The sequence below is a fragment of the Tachysurus vachellii genome, chromosome 12, assembly GCF_030014155.1.
Source record: "Tachysurus vachellii isolate PV-2020 chromosome 12, HZAU_Pvac_v1, whole genome shotgun sequence".
NCBI classification, from domain to species: domain Eukaryota; kingdom Metazoa; phylum Chordata; class Actinopteri; order Siluriformes; family Bagridae; genus Tachysurus; species Tachysurus vachellii.
Genome location: NC_083471.1, coordinates 17,335,132 through 17,355,449, shown reverse-complemented (window position 1 = coordinate 17,355,449; position 20,318 = coordinate 17,335,132). Strand labels below are relative to the sequence as shown.

General features: G+C 35.6%; 3 protein-coding genes across 4 annotated transcripts; 2 read left to right on the top strand and 1 right to left on the bottom strand.

The window, feature by feature from the left end:
• Window positions 1-189: 189 nt before the first annotated feature.
• On the bottom strand, window positions 190-4,417 carry LOC132855368 (protein FAM163B). Of its 2 annotated transcripts, none has more exons than XM_060884262.1 (4): window positions 4,081-4,417; window positions 3,812-3,976; window positions 2,309-2,424; window positions 190-1,558 (listed from the first exon to the last, which is right to left on the bottom strand). In XM_060884262.1, exons 3-4 carry the CDS (start codon window positions 2,399-2,401, stop codon window positions 1,031-1,033), a joined length of 621 nt encoding a protein of 206 aa, XP_060740245.1. In that variant the 5' UTR covers window positions 2,402-2,424; window positions 3,812-3,976; window positions 4,081-4,417; the 3' UTR covers window positions 190-1,030. The 2 variants fall into 2 exon arrangements, with proteins under 2 accessions (XP_060740245.1, XP_060740244.1); XM_060884261.1 differs by having other exon boundaries at window positions 3,812-3,939.
• Window positions 4,418-10,186: 5,769 nt separating this feature from the next.
• Window positions 10,187-12,510, top strand: LOC132855198 (natterin-3-like). The gene is made up of 3 exons (XM_060883985.1): window positions 10,187-10,259; window positions 10,673-10,787; window positions 11,209-12,510. The coding sequence occupies exons 1-3, from the start codon at window positions 10,254-10,256 to the stop codon at window positions 12,297-12,299; spliced, it is 1,212 nt and encodes a 403-aa protein (XP_060739968.1). The 5' UTR covers window positions 10,187-10,253; the 3' UTR covers window positions 12,300-12,510.
• Window positions 12,511-13,968: 1,458 nt separating this feature from the next.
• On the top strand, window positions 13,969-16,176 carry LOC132855131 (natterin-3-like). Its single transcript, XM_060883881.1, has 3 exons — window positions 13,969-14,018; window positions 14,426-14,519; window positions 14,943-16,176. The coding sequence occupies exons 2-3, from the start codon at window positions 14,426-14,428 to the stop codon at window positions 16,040-16,042; spliced, it is 1,194 nt and encodes a 397-aa protein (XP_060739864.1). The 5' UTR covers window positions 13,969-14,018; the 3' UTR covers window positions 16,043-16,176.
• The last annotated feature ends 4,142 nt before the right edge of the window (window positions 16,177-20,318 follow it).

Sequence of the window (20,318 nt, the reverse complement as noted above, 5' to 3'; positions counted from 1 at the left end):
AATAACTTACGCCATCTGCTGGTCTACATGCAACATACACTGATGCTTGATTTGCTGATCAACGATGGAAAAATCTTCCAAATACTTGTTCATTAAAATTACCTGACAGGAATGTGTAATCTCTCATTCTGATCATTGTGGTTAATATATTTACCTGCATCCATAAGGTAAAAAAAGGAAAATATTAAGAAAAGTGTAACAATATTAGTGAACTTATATATTTTTTAAATTAAAATGTTACAAATTATCCTTTTATTTTTTGACCACTACACTAGTGCATGTAATTCTATATTATAAAAAAAATTAAATAAATATTACCTGTGCTTTGACAAGCAGCCTGTCTCTCTTTCTGATTCCGCATGTCTCCACTCATTTATATGCTTACAAGCCTTACAGAATAAACTGATCGTCTGATTTGTAATTGTTATTGGGGCCCTGCTTTACTTTAAATTTAACAGTGATTCATTTTTAGACTTTTTTGTCTGACACTTTGGTATGCTTCGATATGGCATTTTACTATAGAGCAAATATAAAACTATTACGACTGGCACAACTGCATCTGCTGTAAGAAAGAAAGCAATCAATCTTTCTAGCACATGGTACAATCTGATAGTAGTTGTAATTATTACTATTACTATTATTATTATTATTTTACAAATTTCTAAATGCTTTTGGTCACTAATAGTAGCTAAAAAACATTTGCTAAAATGATTATTGATAAACTTATAACTACTTTATATTATTTTATAGAACATACAATTCCATAAAAAACATTATCCCAATTCCATCTTTCCCCACATAAATGCATGTACAGATATCAATAGCATAGCTTATGTTCCTAATCATATTCTTCTTTGTTGTTGTCTATTAACACAAAGTCATTTTAAACTATCAAGGGTTATATTGTTAATCATTCTCCAACACACTTCTACAGTTTGATACCCAATGTAAATCTCTATATCCTTTCCAGGTCAAAATCACTGTGACCCTGCTTTAGGAAATTAAGTCTCAACACAGGTCTTCATAAGAGTTACACCTCTGTACTGATGCTCTGGTGTGTGACCATCTTCCTCAGTGTTATAGAACGTATGAGGTTAAGCTGGTTAAAGCCTGATATGTCTGGAGGAAGGTCGACCTCTTGCTGCTCTAAGCTCCTGTAGCTGATCCTTCCTCCTCCATTCCTTACTTCCTGCTGTGGGGGTAGTTTGAAGGGCAGTAGTCCAGAGCATGAGGGGCAGAACATGTAGGAGCGTATTGACGCAGGGGATAGAGCAGGGCTATAGCGTCTGCAGATTGCCGGCCCATTGGGCTTGTAAAGCTCTGCGTTTGTAAGAAGCTGATCAGACAATGATTGTTCTGGAAGAGATATAATCCTCAGTGGGCTTGGTGAAGTCAGAATATGTGGAGGACCTCGAGGGCTTGGTGGTCGCAAAGAATGCGAAGGAATTAGAGAGTTTGACTGATGTGCTGAACTGGGCAGGGATTTGGCAAAGTCAGGCTCGTCCTCCTCTTCCTCCTCCTCCTCCACCTTAGACCCATCACTCTTACAACAGTAATACTAGTGATATGGTCAAGAGGTTTGGTGGTGTAAGTGGGTTTCAAAAAGGGAAGAGAGATAAAAAAAAAAAAAGATTCTGAATAATAAATATGTATAAATATTTACAATCTATATTTCTAACTGTGCCCAAATTTAAGTCAGCAGAAAGAAACCATAAATATTTTTTGCTGAAACAATGTTACATAGCCATAAAATATATATCCAAATCCCAGCCTACTATATTAAATGGCAAAATACCTACATACAGTAGTGGATTGTAGACTTGGAATGACTGATGACAGATTCTATAACAATTGCTATCACGATTCAGATGTCTGTCAGAAAACTTGGTGTCTGCAGCAGTAACAAGAAGTGTTTAATTTTCTTCTATTTAATAGGCCTAAATGAAGATATAATTTCATTCACATTTTATAATGAGCTTTGTTACATTGTTAAGTTATTTGTTAGGTTTTACTTGTTAAGTTTATTTTCTGTCACAACTTCGGGATGCCAGCATTCCTGATAGTGTTAATGGGTAATTAACTAAAAAAAATAAAATTACTGGCTAAATGAAAATGCTAGTGATTGCAGTCGAACCTGACTTGTTCACAGCTTCTGGTAATTGTTTCCGCTCTAATGAGTAACATGTTCAAGACACATTTTAAGTATGTATGATACCATTAATCAATTACCAGAAATACCATAAATAATTATTATTGGACAATACTGAAGAGTATTAACGGTGGCAAATTTTTATGAAAAAATGTTTACCTGCAGCCTACAGCAACACAGCACTGTAACAATAGTCAACAAGATGACTGCAGCTATGATTCCACCTGTGATGACCACTGTTCCGGCTGTCATTCGTAATCTTCTCCATCAACAACCTGCATATTTATGAAAGAAGAAAATGTCTTAGAGTGTGCATGTGTGAACATTTGTTTCCCTGAATGCATATATGAGGACCTATTTCCTACTGTCATTTCAAGAGCAACTACTATTCAAAAAATACTATTTTTTCTCCCAGCTTTAACAAGATTATGAAATGTACAGTAGCTATGAAGATTTGGCCATTCAGCTACAAGAGCATTATTGAACTCTGGCACCCCTTCTGTTGTCCCCTTTCTGTTCAGTTTGTTTGGGGTCTCAGCCACATTTTAATCACTTATTGACCTGCTATATTGTTCGCTGATATATAAATATATATTTTTCGTTTGTTTGAGAATCAAAATATGAAAAGCAATAATGAATAAAAAAACAATAAAAACAGCAACACTCTCTGTCTCAACTGCCTGCCTCCAGTGTCCTTACTTCCCTCACACACAGGGTTTTACAAGAATATTTTGCTACCTCTGGCCCTCATTTAAAAAAGTACATTTAAAATATTAGCCTATACCAGGCTTATGAGAAGACCATACTTTTCTATTGACATAAGTTTTAGTCAGATTGACATCTTAATGAAAACTTTGCTTCATTATTAGGTTGTAGGTAAAACACCAGAAAGCACAAGACCCCACTGATTTAAGCTACTAAACAAATTAAGAACCAGGTGATTAGGACCATAGTTTTTATTAAATACTTTAGTATGCAAATTAGTAATAAACTCTTATAAACTCTAATAAACTCCAGAACATAATCATAATTTTAGAAATTTTGTCACAAACACATCTGTCACAAAATAAAAACGAATAAAGCATGAATTAAGCGTAAGTGAAATAAAGCATAAGCATTTCATATAGCTGTTTCATACACTTTACAGTCACATCCATGCTTAAAAGAGCTTATCACAGCCCATTATAATTAGAACTCACAAAATTTTCCATCACAAAAAAGACCTTAAGGGAAATTAGTTTATTGGCTTTAATCAGATGCATTTCCATTCAGGATTTTCTGGTTAATATCAAATATTATCAAGACCCAACAAGACCCTTCTTTTAGATGTAGCTGATTACAATAATCACATTAGCAAATCATACAAGCATAGCAATCAATTTTAAAATCAAGGGGTATTTTTGTACTTTTAGTATGTGTAACCAATCCAAATAATATATGTATGTATGTATTTTACCCCACCCCCCACACCCAATCAATCAATCAATCAATCAATCAATCAATCAATCAATAAAATAATGATGTGATGTGCAGATAATTTGCTTTTATAGTATTGGTCCTATGTACAATTATTTAGATTGGTTTTGAAACAATATATTCATATTCTACTGAGAATCATATTTTAACCTACTAAGGACAGAGAGAATAAGAAAAGGTTATTACCGTTCAGAAACTCCTGAGTGATGATGTGTGATATCCAGTGTCACTGTGACTGTCCGCCCTTCTGATGTCTGAGTCTCAACAATTTCTATTTTCGACTCACCAAGTCATTATACTGTATTCAGTCCACTCTACAGAAAAAAAAAACATTTCCATGTGATGGGACACCTGAAAAAAACCTGAAATGTTACCTGTTCTTCCTAATAAATTAGCTCTTTATTTTCCCCAGGAATTTTACTATATGAGGAACATTGTACGGTAGTCTACTATACCGCTTGCTTTGAAGAAAATGTTTCTTCGAAATGTGGTATTGTAGACGAGCAGCATGGCGACAGGCAGCTCGATGTCCTGCGGCTTTCTAACAATTAGCTTAGCATTTCTCTCACAGTCCACAGCGCGCGACGCTTTGGTGACTCCATAAGCGCGCGCGGCGGCACGCGCTCCTCCGACGCAGAAAAAAGTGTCTACATGGATCAGGCACCCACGTGCCCCAATCAATCTGGGTTGGAATGAATTGGTTTAAAATGTTATTCTGAATCAGAGTAAGTTGACTTACAAGTCACTTACCGTGTCCCATTGTAAATGTATGATCCATAATGTCATTCACAAGTAGCCAATAATAAATGAAAAGGCAACACAATTGCAAACTTTAATGTCTACATTATTCATTTATGGTATTTGCAATACAATATAAGGATTGCATCAAAACTCTCCTTTAATTGCTGCCATTTTGACGTGATAAAACTTGCATTAATAGAGAGATACACTTTCCTTTCTTGTCTTTACCCCTAGTAGCAGGTTGACCAGATTTTTATTACATGAATTATTAAACTTGCAAATATTAAAGGAAGCAGAGATTCCAGTGCATTGTACAGACAAGGCTGTGAAATATTCATGCAAGAAGATGCTGGGTATGGAGTGGTCATCTTTCCCACTCTTTCCCCATTTCACTTGCATCTTCTTTCAAGAACAGTTTCCTGAATCCCTGGAGGAGCCACTTAAGCTCAGAAGCAGCTGGTAAAACTGAGGCCAGAGACACCAAATGCTGTTATCGTGCATACATGGTATATCCTTGTTCAGTTTTCTTTCTTCCAAATATTATTACTTCACTTTGACTTACATGCTATAAAAAATTGCCTTTAAGCAATATATGAAGATATCAAATATATGTGCATAGTTTTGTTGTTTCATATCAGAGGCAAACCCAACTATAAAACTTAACATTTTTAGTAAAACTTGTTTACTTCAGTGTTAACAGGCACATGAAAATTGTTAAAGATTAGATAATGTTGTGGAGGCCAAAACAATCTCCATTCTTTCATTGCTAATGGTTCCTGTGGAAATAACTCTTTCTGCAGCTTTTTTTTAATTATTAAAAAAATAAACTAAAGGGGTTTCCTTTAGCTCTGTGTTGGGTCTTCTTTGACTGTCTGTCATTAGATGTTTGTCTAATTAAACTTACATAAATGAGCTGAGGGCAATACACATGCATGGCTGCCTTGGAAAAAAATCACAATCACACATGCACAAAGTATGTGCATACAAGAAATTGGAGAAGAATGTTTTGGAGAGAAAAAGACTCTGCCAGTTTGACTGCGTTTTTCACTACTTTTATGTTTCTAAAAGCAATAAAGCATTTACTTTAAGAGTAAAACTTTGAAAGAAAGTCAGGTTGCACAAAAACATGAGATACATCGTTACATCGAAACAAACTCAGTGTGAATAATGACCTAGATGTGTATTGGACACTGATTGACTCAGCATTAGTATGATAATGTGTGAGACTTTAACATATTGTGATTGTCTGTACGTGTGCATGTGCGTGTGTGTGTGTTTGTGTGTGTGTGTGTGTGTGTGTGAGAGAGAGGTTAAGGTAGCATGTGTATGATACGATTATTGATGTCAAATGATTTAAATACTCATCAAAATTTACTTCATTACCTTCATTACAATGTGTCCTGGTGGCTTACTTAATGGTTTGATGATAATGTAAATGGTGAGAAGAGCCTTGGTCTTGCTTATATTGGTCTCAGCTACAACTCGAAAGTTTTGGCATAAGTTGATAACATTGTTTAAAAAATTCAGCAAACTGAATTATGTGCACTGTACTCTTACATGAATGTGGGGAGACAGGTATTCTCACAGCCTTGCCATGCAAAAGTGTTGAAGACTAAAGCCAATGCATATTTTATAAAGTACAAGGCCTCTCTATTCTGTATAAGGAACAGTGGTCTAAAAGAAAGTTTGCAGTTGGAATAAACACAAATAAGTCAATCTTGCTTCTTAGACCTGATAACCTGATCGGATATTCGTATGTGTCTATTTTTAAAGGGTCAACATTCAGCATTTTAAAATGAATATTAACATAATATTAGCATATATTTTCATACTGTTTTGCCTCAGTAATTCATAATTCACAGAAATAAAAACTTTTTCTGTGGTGATATTATTGTCATTCAACCTTTATATTCAATAATCAGATTTACGGGTTGAAGATTCACACTGTGTTAAGTTAATTTATGCTAGATCTTCCTGTTAATAGATTTTGTATTGTAAGGCAATATATTAAGTGTATAAATGTTGAAGAATATCAGAAAAAAAGCTTTAGTTAAATTGCAATATCTACAGTCATATGATTTCATGACATCCTTTGGTTGATTTCATTTGAAAGTGCTAGCCTGAAATAGGTGATGGTTAGTTGGTGCACTGGCCTACATCTCAGTGACATAAAGTTATTTCAAAATTGGAGGACAAAGGCAGCAGGCAGATACTGAGTATACCTGTGCCATTATTCCACATGAAGGAAAATGTTCTACAGCATTTTATCTCAGCAAGAAGAGAGAACTGCAAAAGTGGAATAGCATATTTTATTTATTAAAATCAAAGTGTGGCAAGTCCAAAGTGGATAAAACACTCATGCATGTATTGCAGGGTAGAGATGACAACTTCTATGTTGCCCACCGCCTGGCTTTTTTGTATACCAATATAAATCTTGGCAGTTTATCCTGGATTTTCAGTACAGTGTGCCAGAACTTAGAAATGGCAAAGATTTGGATTTCCATTTTTATTTATATTTCTATTTTACTCACCCCACCAAGTCTATATCTAATCATTTTTTGTGCATTTAGTGCAGTACTTCCTCTGTATATTTTGACAAAAGTGATTAAATTAAACTCTACTTTGACAGTCTAGCCATAATAATAATTGATTTAATTTTCTTTGCAACACAGCACCTACCACTTATAGGACTTAAACATCAGAATCTAAATTTCACATCAGATGTCAGGCTGTGTTTGGCAAAGTGGTTCTCTGACTTAAGGGTAGACACAAATTTTACAGATTTATTTAACAGTATTTTGTATCTCTGTATTTTGTATGCCCCCTGCTATTCTTGGACACAAAGAGACATATACTGTACAGTATTGCTTTCTTGAGAAAGAACAACTTTTACTTTTTTTAATACAAGATAAACAATTGTATTAAGTGTTAATAGAGTACTATAATATTTATTAAAACTATAATCTGATGTTCCTGTGATCCTGTAATTCACACTGGCAATCTTGAATTTCAAAGTCAGCACTACATCAGGACCCATAACACTGGGTAATGTTGTCTGCAAATGCTGTAGAAATGACGAATGATTGACTGTCTTTGCCTAGACCACCTGAATTCCTGCTTAAATATATTTTCTTATTATTGCTCTTCTCTAATGGTTTGTTTGCCTTGTTTTCTTTAAGAAACACTGATCACCATTAATCAAAAATTAAATCAGCCTGTGACTTAACAATTAAAATTGTTAGGCAGGAATGATCAGAAAACCAAACCCTAAATCTGATAATTAGTACTGAAATGAATTTCAAGTCACAGGCATAATCTCACACCCTGGAAAAACTAAAAAACTTTGTAATTAGTTCATACATTTTCAAGATAGATATATGTTCTGTAGCACAATGTCACAAATGACCTTGATCTTGTAAACTGTCCTATAAACAATCTGCCCCATAAAGTATAAGCCCTATAAAGACACTTGTTTTGTAATACCTTAACAACCCAATATTTATCCTTATCTAATAAACATATACTTATCAATGTCATGTTGGCAGATACAGACATGAGTGTAGGTATACCAGGCATTATTGAACTTGGCAACAAAAACAAAGACATGATCTAGAAACAAGGTTAAGGTGCAGGCAACGATTTCCAACAATCAACATGAACTATGCAAGACTATGGGCAGAAAACCAGCAACAGGATCAAAATCTAAATACAATTTCTTGGTAATGAATGGAAAAAAGTGGACAAAAAGCATATACGACACAACGTGAAGGATCAGTCACATTTACAGCATTAAGCAGACAATCTTATCCAGAGTGACTTACATTTTATTTTAATAAAATACAACTGAGCAATTTAGGGTTAAGGGCCTTGCTCAGGGGCCCAGCAGGTGGACCTGGGATTTGAACTCATGACCTTCCAATCAGTAGTCCAATGACTTAACCTCTAAGCTATCACATCCCACCCAGTGAGGGTGGGTGTATACTGTATGATTGTGTCCAGGAAAAGGGTAATCATTAAGTGGGTAAATGTGAGATTGTCTGTGATTCCTATAAGTCGTAGTCCATGTTTATAGGCACATGTAATCAATTTGTCTCAGCACATTTTTTTTCCCCCACTGGACACTGTCTGGGGTTCTCACCTATGGGGCATTGACAATCTCTCTGTGAGGCTTCAAGTTAGGGCCCCCAGAAAAGCATTCAGGCAGAATACACTCCTTAGTGAGTTCACAAGGTGGAGCTGGGTATAGTTAGGTCAGGGAATTGCCTTTGGCACTTCATGGAGATGAGGCCTTAAGACTGAATGAAATCAAAGTACATGAAGAATAGAACACTGTGTGCTTAAAGAGTTCAGACTTCGGTCTTGATGAATGTTCTGGTGATCGGTACTGATGGAGAATGGGTATTAGACCCCCTCCAACCAGAGTTTCCATTTATTTAAGCAATCATTGGTTCTGCTTGGTGGTGGTGGTCAGCTATCTCAAGAAGAAAAGCTAAGAGAAACTAAAAGATTAGTTTAGTTTCTGAATTGCTGTAAGATCACAACAACTGATTCTGAAGCATTTATCTCCACATTGAAGAGCTGTGATTGGGGTGATTTGTTTTGTAGGAATTGACCTTCATGCTTCCTTGAGCTTGAAGAAGACTTGTCCAGATTCTGGCATCCACTGCATAAGTTTGTTACCCCTTTTCTGCAAGGCACTGAACCGGGGTGATATGATGCTAAATCCTCTCATAAAGCATCAATTAAATTTGTTAAAACCCTGACAGCTTTACAGCTCCTTCACAGTAGTTGTGACAGGTCATTGTGTGACTGCCAAGACTTGGTACTGGTCCATTAACACACACTCACACACTGGGCCCAATGATAGAGCCCAGAAATGCCACTTTGTACAAATGGAATTTATACTTCTTAGTCTTGACATAAAGATGGTTTTCAAGCAGCTGTGACAACACATATCACATTATACAAATGTGTGCATGGATATATGTGGTTATAGCATTGGTATTGCATTGGTTGAGCTCTGGAAAGGCCGCCCATAGCTGTTAAAGAGTGCTGATACTAAAGGCAGAGGATAGTCTTACTACTCTGTGACTTGATTAAGGAATTAGTCGTTGATGCCTGGAATTTCCAACTGGAATTATGAATCTGGCCTCTTTATGGTAGTTGAGGAGATATTGGTGGAGAGAGTGTGGAGACATGACAGTGGTTTGACCACCGCACTAATGAGATCTGAATGTTGTGAATATGATGGAATCAGTGTTTTTAAAAGCAGCTTGAGTTTTTCTGTGAAGGTGCAGTCAATTAAGTTTCCAGCTGCACTGGAGTCAATCAGCACTGAAACACATCTAGTTTGGCAGCACAAAATAAAGGTGAGATAGAACACAGGAACAACAAACATGTTGGAGCGAAGCATGGAGGGTGCTTGTTCAGAGGTGTACTGTCTCTTGGCTCACAAAATAAAGTGAGCATTACAACATGAAACTCTTTCAAATGGCCAGTCTACTTGCATTAAAATAAAGTAAAATTAATACTGTAAATTGACAACATGACTTAAAGTGCTGCTAGTATGGCACTTAAGATGTGGGATTAAAAGTAGCTCCTATTTGCCCTTGTTAACCGAAATACTTGCTTAGATTTGTATGTATACATACATACTGTATGTATGTTGCCATATTAATCAACACAAAATATACTGCATCTTGAAATGAAACCTTTTAGTGTTGATATAATAGTTTATATTTGTGTGGCTTCTCACTCAACAGCATGCCGAGATCAGAGAAATGATAACATGAGTTCAACAGGAGATTTGAAATTTATGACTTACGAGTCCATAAAAGAGCTATATAAGACTGAAGCTCTGGGATGATCTGAACACAGGGGACAGACCATGAAGGTATGTGCACTTCTTGCATGTAAAATTAAATATGTATTATTGAAATGTAATGGCATTAGTCATCAGGAATCTTATAGTAGATTTTTAATTATAGACATCAGAACAATTGCCATCTTAAATATCCCTGAAAGCAATACATATAAAATACAATAATTTATTTGACAGTTGTAGTATCCAATGCAATGTATAAGTAATGAAAGCAAGTACAAGAACAATGCAAATAAAGCATACTATTCAGAAGAAATGCTAGTGAAAAGAGTGATTTAAACCCTGATTACAAAATAGTCAGTTAACAAATGATACCTAGAAATACACACCAATTACAGAGTATGGTAAGTTAATACAAAGCAATGATGAATAAAATACTGCATGCTGCTAAGCTTGGAAAACCACTAATCATAAATTCTTTATAGATGAAGCTGTTTGCTGTCATCACCCTTTTTCAGCTGGGGGCTTTCTGTGCATATGCTACAGAACCGGTCATCAACCTAAAAGAGATAGTAGAGAAAAGTATACAAAATAAGAAAGGTAAAAGGTGTTTATTATTCTTTCATTTATATTAATGTGTTCAAATTACTGTACATGTTTATATTGCTCATATATTATATATTTACCATTATATATATTTAGTTTTTGTTGACTTCAAGTTTCCAAGTTTCTCACTGTAAATTGTTTTGATATTTTGATAAGTATTGTGCAAATTTTTTGATAAGTATTGTGCTAATTATTTAATAAAATTATTTTATTTAATAATTTTTTTATTAATAAAAATTATTTAATAAAATTATTGTGAAGAAAACATCACTGAGATTGTAGATATAGGATTTCTTATATGCCATCAATATTACTAATCTATCTCTCTCTCTCTCTCTCTCTCTCTCTCTCTCTCTCTCTCTCTCTCTCTCTCTCTCTCTCTCTCTCTCTCTCGCTCTCTCTCTTTTCTTTACAGCACCTCTTTTGAACCCACTGCTAGAGGGTAAAATCCCACCTCTTGTAAACAATGATCCAGTTGCTGGCCCACTTACACCTCCAGAGCTTGACGAACCATTGAGCAATTCACATCTATTTGGCGATAATGTCAATCTAAACTGGACCAAGTGGGATGGTTCTCTTCCCCAAGGTGCAGTTGGCATCTATAATGGGTATACAAAGCGTTCTGATTACATCTGTAAATACAACTGTGAAGCAGGTTTTTACACTCCCAGCAAAGGTCCATACTGCAACTACCCCTATGCTGATAGAGAATATCATGCCCCTGAGTTTGAGGTTTTAGTCAATGTAGACAATTTTGAGGTTGTGGAGTGGAAGGAAGGTTCATATGGATCTGTGCCAAAGAATGCCATTAGGACCTGTGGAGGTGTTGGAATTTTTGTTGGTAAGAACAAGTATGGGCTTGGTAAGGTTGTACCTCAGTTTGAAGCCTTCTTCCTGCCATGGGAAGGTGATGAGTACTGGTACAAGTCCTATGAAGTCTTGTCCATAAACCGTGATGTCTACAGCCAACACATCTCCCATGTTGAGTATGGTATTAATGAGGTTGAGCTCTTCCACTACCCACCAGAGACCATGAGGATTTCCAGTGTTACCAACAATGACTGCCAGACAATAACCAAGACTGTAACCATCTCCAAGACCACGGAGGTGGAGAGCACCTGGAACATTGGCCGTACCACTATGCTTGGTGTTACAGCAGGCATCACTGCCAAGATCCCTATGATTGGCAGTGGTGGAGTGGAATTCACTGCAGAGAAGTCCTTTCAGTTTAATCGTGGCACTACCCTAGTAGAATCTTTAAGTCATGAAGTGTCAGTTAAACTAACAGTGCCACCCAATCACTCTTGCACTGCACGCATGGAGGGCCGAAAGATGACTGCTGACATCCCGTTTAAAGCAAGGCTCAGCCGAACATATGCCAATGGAGAGACCCAATGGACCTCCATCATTGGTGTCTATGATGGCATTCAGATAGGAGAGGTCAGAGCAGTGGTGGACCGCTGTGAACCTATTATTGATCCTAAGCCATGTCCATCAGCTTCATAGTGCTATTATAATTCAAAGAAGCCAGTAACCAATTGCTATGTTCTAACATGCCAGTATAATTGTTATATACTGTAAGTGCAAATTGTTAATGGCCTAAAAGATTGGTTGAGTTGTATTTTTTGTAAACAATAAATCATACATTTGTGAACTAACACCCTAAGCACTCCTTTTACTGTAAATTGCTTGAAAAATAAAGAGAAAAACAACCAAACTGTTTATTTTTTTATCAAGGTTCATGTGCTGCAAAGAAACAAAGACATTGTAACTGAACTTTGGTTATATTCTGTGATTGGAAACAGTAAACCAAAGGTGCATTTTAATACACATTACAAAATAAGAATTATGTGAATTAAGCAATAAAATAACATTTTGTATTTTGTACAAAATTTGTAATGGGCCAGCATTGCCACTTGCCAGCAAAGAATAATGTTGAATGTTTGCATTTACCTTTATGAATATGGTATAAATGTATTTCATATCATATGGGTAACTTTTTGACCCCTATTTGTTATAACCACCACATGTCATTCATTGCCTTTTTCAAATAAATCCTGAAGACAGAGGCAGTCATGGGCTTATTTTTTGCAGATACATTTTTAAATTTAGTTATCCAGAAATTCCAACCAAATATTAACCTGCTCTTATATTTTAGTCCTATCTATATTCCTCTTGACCTGCTACACAACATAATGCAATCCTGTATGATGAATAATACATGATAAAAAGAAATCACTTAAATGTGTTTTACACATCTACTTTCTACAGTCATGGTTTTTGTAAATAAATAACACAAAACTATAGTTTCCCTGCTGTTTATTAGTTTCACTGCTGTGTCTGCATTCAATAACTGCTACACATAAAAAGTTCTGCAGATATTTATTTTAAATTTTTTCATTTATCCATGGGGCTCTTTAAACAAAACACAACAACAACAAAAAAACAAATACATACAAAAAAGTTTCAAACATATTATACAATATATGTTTCCTGTAATTGGGTATTTCAGCTGTATAATGTAACTGATACTCTGATTACAGTATATCAGACCATTACAAGGAACAGTCGGTTAACAACATTTTTAACCTTTATTTGTCAGTGAAGCTCATCAGATCACAGTTATAAAATCATTAATGATTACATGCTCTGTGATGTCCTTAACCTATATACAGCTACTACTTTTATCAGACATCTATCAGACATTTATTCCAGATAATCAATCATGGATAAAGAGGTTGTAATTCCAATATCTTGCTGGGTAAAAGTTTTCTTTGACCTGAGATTGTTGTTATCTTTACCATGCAAATATGATTTCATTTGCTGTTTTTTTCTGTTCTATGCTCCATAAAATGTAAATAGATGTTAAGATGTTTCTGAAAAACAGCAAATATATTATAATTTATTTACTGCCCTTTAATAAGTTTATTTTACTGAACATTGGAGCACAATGATGTGATCTTTGATTAATTTGTTCTTTGAAATATGGAAATAAAACCATGTATTTGAAGTGAATTAGCTTGTGACAAAAAAAAAGCTATACAAAGACAAGCATTTAAAAATTCTTAATTAAAAATTCCCTAATTTTAAACTGCGGCTTTATATGGACAGAGAATCACAAGGATAGGATGAAGTTATCAGTGTTGGTTTATTGCGGCAATTATAAGAGCTTAAAAACCCTTTGGCAGTAGCATGTATCAAGCACTTGAATAGGAATCAGAGAAGGTAAGACGCTCATTTTTACCTCACAAATCCCAATGAACAAATATATAATGTAATGAATATTAAACAGCTTCTGTTAGAATAATGGGTCATGCTATATATTGATGTCAAGTGCATTATGACAAACTTAAAGCATATCATTCAGTAGTGTTTATCTAATTGCACAGTTTTTATTCACTGATAATGTTCTAAGAGGTAGTCTATACAATTTCAAATCAGATTTCTTTTAATGATGCAGCTTTCTGATGAATATTTGTGTGGCTATGAATTTTTATTATATCAAGAAGAAGAAATAAATAAATAAATATATATATATATATATATATATATATATATATATATATATATATATATATATATATATATATATATATATTTGTGCATATGGCATAATTTTTATTTCTCACCAGATGAGGGCAGCACTTCCTTTAGTGTTAGCTGTATTGCAGTTCTGTGCAACACCACTGCACTCAATCTCTGCTCCAGATCTTACTGCAGAAAACAGTAAGTTCTCTCCATGTACAAATGGGTTTCCTCCCCAAATTGAGTATGTGTAGGTGTGTGTGATGCACTAGCATCCTATCCTGGTTTTATTCATCCTTTGTGGCCATGGTTGCAAGTATATTCTCACGATCTACCACCATCATGACAAATTAAAGAGGATATTGAAGATGATGATAAAGATTTTAATGTACTGTTCCACTGACTAATGCTATGTTTTACTGAGATGTGATAATAGATTGTTTAACATTTGCAAATTGATTATAAACAAATCTTACATGTGGAAACATACAGAAAGCTACAAATACTGAAAGACTAATATTGGCCATATCATGCACACTGACGATACTTAAATTATTTCCAAATTTTTCCTCCTTAACTTTTCTCTTTTTTCCCCTTATATTTATTTTAATGATTTTAACTCAGAGATCCATCTAAACCCTGACTTGGTGGATGTGGTACCACCTCTTGATACCTGGACTACAGTAGAAAATACTGAAACTCCCCAAGAGTTATTGTCCATGGATAAGGGGAGCTCAACATTCATGTTTCAGGAAAATGTCAACTTAAAGTGGGTTAGCTGGGAAGGCTCCCTTCCAAATGGGGCAGTAAGCATCTACAATGGTTATGCAGGACGCACTGACTATGTGTGTAAATTCAACTGTGAGGCTGGATTCTACACTCCAAGTAAAGGCCCATACTGCAAATACCCTTATGCGGATGCTGAGTACACTACCCCTAAGTTTGAGGTGTTGGTCAATGAAGACCACTTTGAGTTCCTGGAATGGAAAGAAGGCTCCTCTGGGTCTGTGCCCAAAAATTCAGTGAAAACTTGTCCTGGAATTGACATCTTTGTGGGCAAAAACAAATATGGGCTAGGTAAAATTGTTACCAAACATGAAGCCTTCTTCCTGCCTTGGGAAGGCAAAGAATACTGGTACAAGTCTTATGATACCCTAGCCATTAACAAGGACACCTATAGCCAGCAAATCTCCCATGTGATGTATGCTATTGATGAGGTCAAGCTGTTCCATCATCCACCAGAGACCATCCAAATGGCCAGGGCCACCAACTATGAGTGCTCCAGCATTGAAAAGACAGTCCTTTTGCAGAAGACTAGCACTGTAGAGAAGTTCTGGGACATTGGCAGAGAAACCCGAAATGGATCCACCTCAACCATGAATGGGAAAATCCCAATCATTAACCCAGACAATGTGGACTTCACTAAAGAACAGACAGTAAGTTTTTCTGAGGGGACAAGAATGATTGAGACCATCAGCCACTCCATGTCTGTACAGGTCTTGGTGCAACCAAACCATTCATGCTTAGTGAGAATGGAGGCAAGAAGGATGACTGCTGATATCCCATTCACAGCCCGGCTGAGTCGGACATACACCAATGGAAACACTCACTGGACAACTGTCACTGGGACATATGATGGTGTGAAGATTGGAGAAATTAATGCTGTAGTAGAACGCTGTATTCCTATTCCTGATGCCCCTCCATGCTTTTATGAAAGTGAATAAAGTGCAATGCTTCTACATTTGCATGAGACAGAAAAAAATCCACTACTGAATGGCATGGAAACATTATGAATTAACTGCTTTAATAGCATGTATAAATTTTAATAATGTAATAAATGTGTTGCAGGATGATTACATTTTTCTGTAGTTTGCATTACATCTGGTGACGATACTGATTTGCAGAAAGGAAAGTTTAGGAAACTTTAAGAAACTTTTTGATTTGGAAAATGGTATTTAGAAAATTAATTTTCAGCTAAAATCTACACACATACTACATAGTGATAAGTAACTAAGGAGACTGTGTATAATGCTAGATGCAAAGGTAGTATAAAAAATATAGAAATATATATATATATATATATACTTATCATAATAATATATATAACTTCATACATAAGATCTACCCATCACTATTTTTGCACAATCAGCATGTTTAAACAAGTCCAGTTTCCGTCTTGTCATACGTTACAGTCTAAACAGTGACAGTGACAGGTGCTGTGCTTAGTGAGATAGTCTCCTTCCCCTGGGCCCATATTTATACTATGAGCAGAAGAGTGCACACTAAGCCTATCTAAACAGTCGATCAGTTTGACACCATTTCAACTCTGTATGCAAACCCATTCAAACTAATACCAACTTTAACTGTCCATATGCTCTCCAAGAGCAAACATCAATATAAATAGGAAGGCATGTTGTCAGCATGCAATAAACAGTGTTATTATTGTTGGGACACAGTTAGAGAGTGTGGATATTATTCATGTAAACACAGGAATATTTGAGATTCAGTCACTTATGGTGTTCACACAAGGATTTGTTTGGGCAGTGCTGAGAGGTCAATATTGACTTTAGCGTATTGACAGTCTGTATTTGTGGTGGTCACCACATTTACCTGTCACTGTGGGAGATAACAGGAAAAAAGCTCAGGACAATAGACAGTACATGTAAACAGCTGTTAGTGCATTTAGTCTTGAGAGATTAGAGAAATGCATACCCATAGATTTAAAAAAAAAAAAAAAAAAAAGAGAGAGAGAGAGAGAGAGAGAGAGAGAGATCTACATAAGCCAGATTTTCTTCCCATAGCATAAACTAATTGGTGAGAGAATGTTTCCCATTACAAAATCTCTACAGAATTCTCTTTTTCTTGCTCTATCCTAGTCAGCAAGTGAATTGATTCATTGCTATAAGTATCAGCCTAATGAGAATAAGGAATATCTTAATATAGAATCCCAATTCCACAATTAATCCTTCATTACAGCTGAAGCCTCATTCACAGCTACTACCTCCTTCATGAAGGCACACTCCCTCCATCACATGCCATTGTTCTGCCTACGAAATATCTCTGTCTTTGTCCCATGTCACATATAGCTGATCTGTTCTCATTAGGCTTTGATGTTCATTTGGGTTTCGACTGAAATATACTTCTTTTGTGTGCGGTATGGTGTTAGAAATATAAGACATATGTTTAATGAGCCTAGGTCAAGTGGGAAAGACTCATGTGAGATCTCAGGAAAGAGGATATTCTGTGGTGAGACAGCTGTACATGAATGAACTATACATAAATGCTTGAGGCATATTCTTTAGCCATATTCTAATTTTGCTTATTTTTACGGGGTTTATAAATGGTGATAAAATGCTCTTGTATTGCAGATAGAGAACTATACATTAAAATGATATTCTTTTATTTTCACTACCAACTGATTTTGATATGAAATTGCTTTTAGCTGTAAATGACTCCAGGTCAAAGTCCAGAGCATTTCCATGTTTCTAATAGCATACTCACTTGTGAATGATGTAGCCATCATATCTTAACAGTACACACACACACACACACACACACACACACACACACACACACACACACACACACACACACACACACATACCTTTCAGTACTTCAGTAAGACTTAAAAAGAAGATACAGAAGAAAAATACCTTTTTTCCTCAGGGTTTTAATGAAATGATGAAGAGTGAAGTGAGATCAATCTAACTAGGCCTGTGTAGATGAAGAGATTTAGGCCACGGTCTTGACCTAAAGGGAACCCATAGCACCAAATCCTCCTGCACACCTCAGAATGCTCCTCAGACATAATTAATATTAGGTAGGGTGAATTTCTTTTTTTTTTGTTTCTCTCAAAAGCAAATGATGAAATTGGTGTTTATCTGACTGTATTCTGACCTGAGGGCAAAATATCAGAATCTCTAGGGCAGATCTTTGAAAATCCAGCGAGCCAGGTGTCCTTGGTATTACAAATTAAACTTTAGTGTTAATAAATTTAATCATCCTGTGCTAATTTTCTATTAAGACATCAGTTTTGTCTGCAAATGGAGTTTACAGTTTTCTCCCTAGGGTGATATGTGAGTGTGAAAATTTGTCAAAAAATATTATGAATCATAAACACTGACAGCGGATCACATACATGTATAAACAGCACACTGCCTGATCAAGTTCAAGCATGTAATATGTCAATAGAGAGGAAAGACCAACACACTCCATCTAAACACTGTCCTATTTGTAGTGAATGCAACCATCACATAACAAAGGCATCACATTTAGTTTTTTTACTTTTACATGACCACTGCAATTAGATCATTTCCATAACACTTTAAACTGATAAAAATATGCAAATAACTCTCCAGCACAGTAGATAATATCATTTACAGTTACCCAGCGATAAAGATGTAAACTGGGAATCCAGCATTGCAAAGGTTAATACATTCAACCAGGTGTGTCAGGCTGGGGGAAAGTACCCTTTGCTCTGATTGTGCTTCTATTGGTTATCCTGCTTCCCCCACAATCTTCCACCAAACCCGGCAGTCCTCATTGCAAATGTTTGTCTTGAGCAAAGAGAGGAGCAGGTGTGGATCTGGCTCTTTTTTGTGTCGAATAGAGGGGGGGAGCTTAACTGCAATCACACACCACCGCATCTCTGGCACACCCCAGGCACACGTTACAACCTGTGTCTGCATGTTCCTGATGAGGTGTAGCTAAGATAGCTTTTTGCTACGGTATAGAATGGGCTACAGTGTAATAGCTAGTCACTACATTTGTTTCTTTTTTATTGCCATTATAAAAACTTGCCATTGTACTGAAGGGTGAGGAAACATTACTCATTTACAACACAGTAAAATCCAGATTGTTATGCGAGAACAAGGCAAATTAGTGATAAATAAATTTCATTCTAAATTATTTTTCATATTATTACAGACATAATTATCCAGTTAATTAATCATTAAACACTACTATGCATTCTGTACCCTCTGTTATTCTTTGCTGGCCTTTAATGGTTTGCTTGTTTTCAACTTAATGGAGTGACTAGAGCTGGAGGTCAAAGGGCTTCATGCACTCTAATTAAGAAAGAGGGCTTTTGCTTCCTGTATTGACATGACTTTTGACCCAAGCATATCTGTATGCCAAAGCTGGTCTGTAGTTCCAATTTTCATCCCAATTTAAACAGAAAGTAATATAACTTAAAAAAATGTTAATATCTCACTATGTGAAATTATTTAGCTTTAATTGTTTTTTATCCTTTAAGGAAAATCTTTTGCAAAACTATATATCAAAATAGATCATTAGAATTAAGAAGGAATTAAACGTGATGTGGTCTGCTGTTATACAGAAAGATTCCATGACACGGTTGGATGAGAATTATTGTTACAGCCCCTCTGCTTCATCGAGCAATTGTCTTGTTACCAAGGTACCATAAATTGCAATCTCCTCTGTCCTGAAGACTCTACCATGGCAGAAAAGTTAAAGATCTTAATAGTGAACTGACATCCAAGACTCCTCTCACTTACAATATGTATAAAAAAAATAAATAAAAAAAAAAGCAGAAATCGTTTCTTGCCGAAATCTTCATCATATCTGTGAAAATATGTTTATTTTTTAAAACAGTAATTCCATTTTTTCTGTATATTTTTCTTGGAATTCTTTTATCCTTCAAAGCCAAAATGTCTCATCAAAAGAAACATTTTACACATAATATAAGATATTAGTAATATTAACAATTATTTCTTGCCTTTTTATTGATTTAATGAGTGACTGTAGTTGACCTGTGGTAACCCTAATCAGGAATTATTCCCCGTGAAACTACATCTCTCAGGAACTTTAATAAACAGTGCCTTACAAATGAGCTCATTATCAGAAGCATTGGACTGTAGCACAATCTTTCAACAGAAAACTGGTTAATTAATAAAACCGTTTTAATCATAAGGCGTAGGTCTCAGAACTGCCTATTTAGGTTGATTTAACCTTTTTTGAAATGAAAGGGTAAAGTGAGCA

Bases quoted from the DNA above. Each gene is read 5' to 3' on its own strand.
- LOC132855368 (XM_060884262.1), bottom strand. From the start codon at position 2,401: ATGACAGCCGGAACAGTGGTCATCACAGGTGGAATCATAGCTGCAGTC. The intron at 1,559-2,308 runs GTAAACATTTTT...CCATATCACTAG, and splicing joins TGTGTTGCTGTAGGCTGCAG to TATTACTGTTGTAAGAGTGA.
- LOC132855198 (XM_060883985.1), top strand. The intron at 10,788-11,208 runs GTAAAAGGTGTT...TTTTCTTTACAG, and splicing joins AAGTATACAAAATAAGAAAG to CACCTCTTTTGAACCCACTG.
- LOC132855131 (XM_060883881.1), top strand. From the start codon at position 14,426: ATGAGGGCAGCACTTCCTTTAGTGTTAGCTGTATTGCAGTTCTGTGCA. The intron at 14,520-14,942 runs GTAAGTTCTCTC...ATTTTAACTCAG, and splicing joins AGATCTTACTGCAGAAAACA to AGATCCATCTAAACCCTGAC.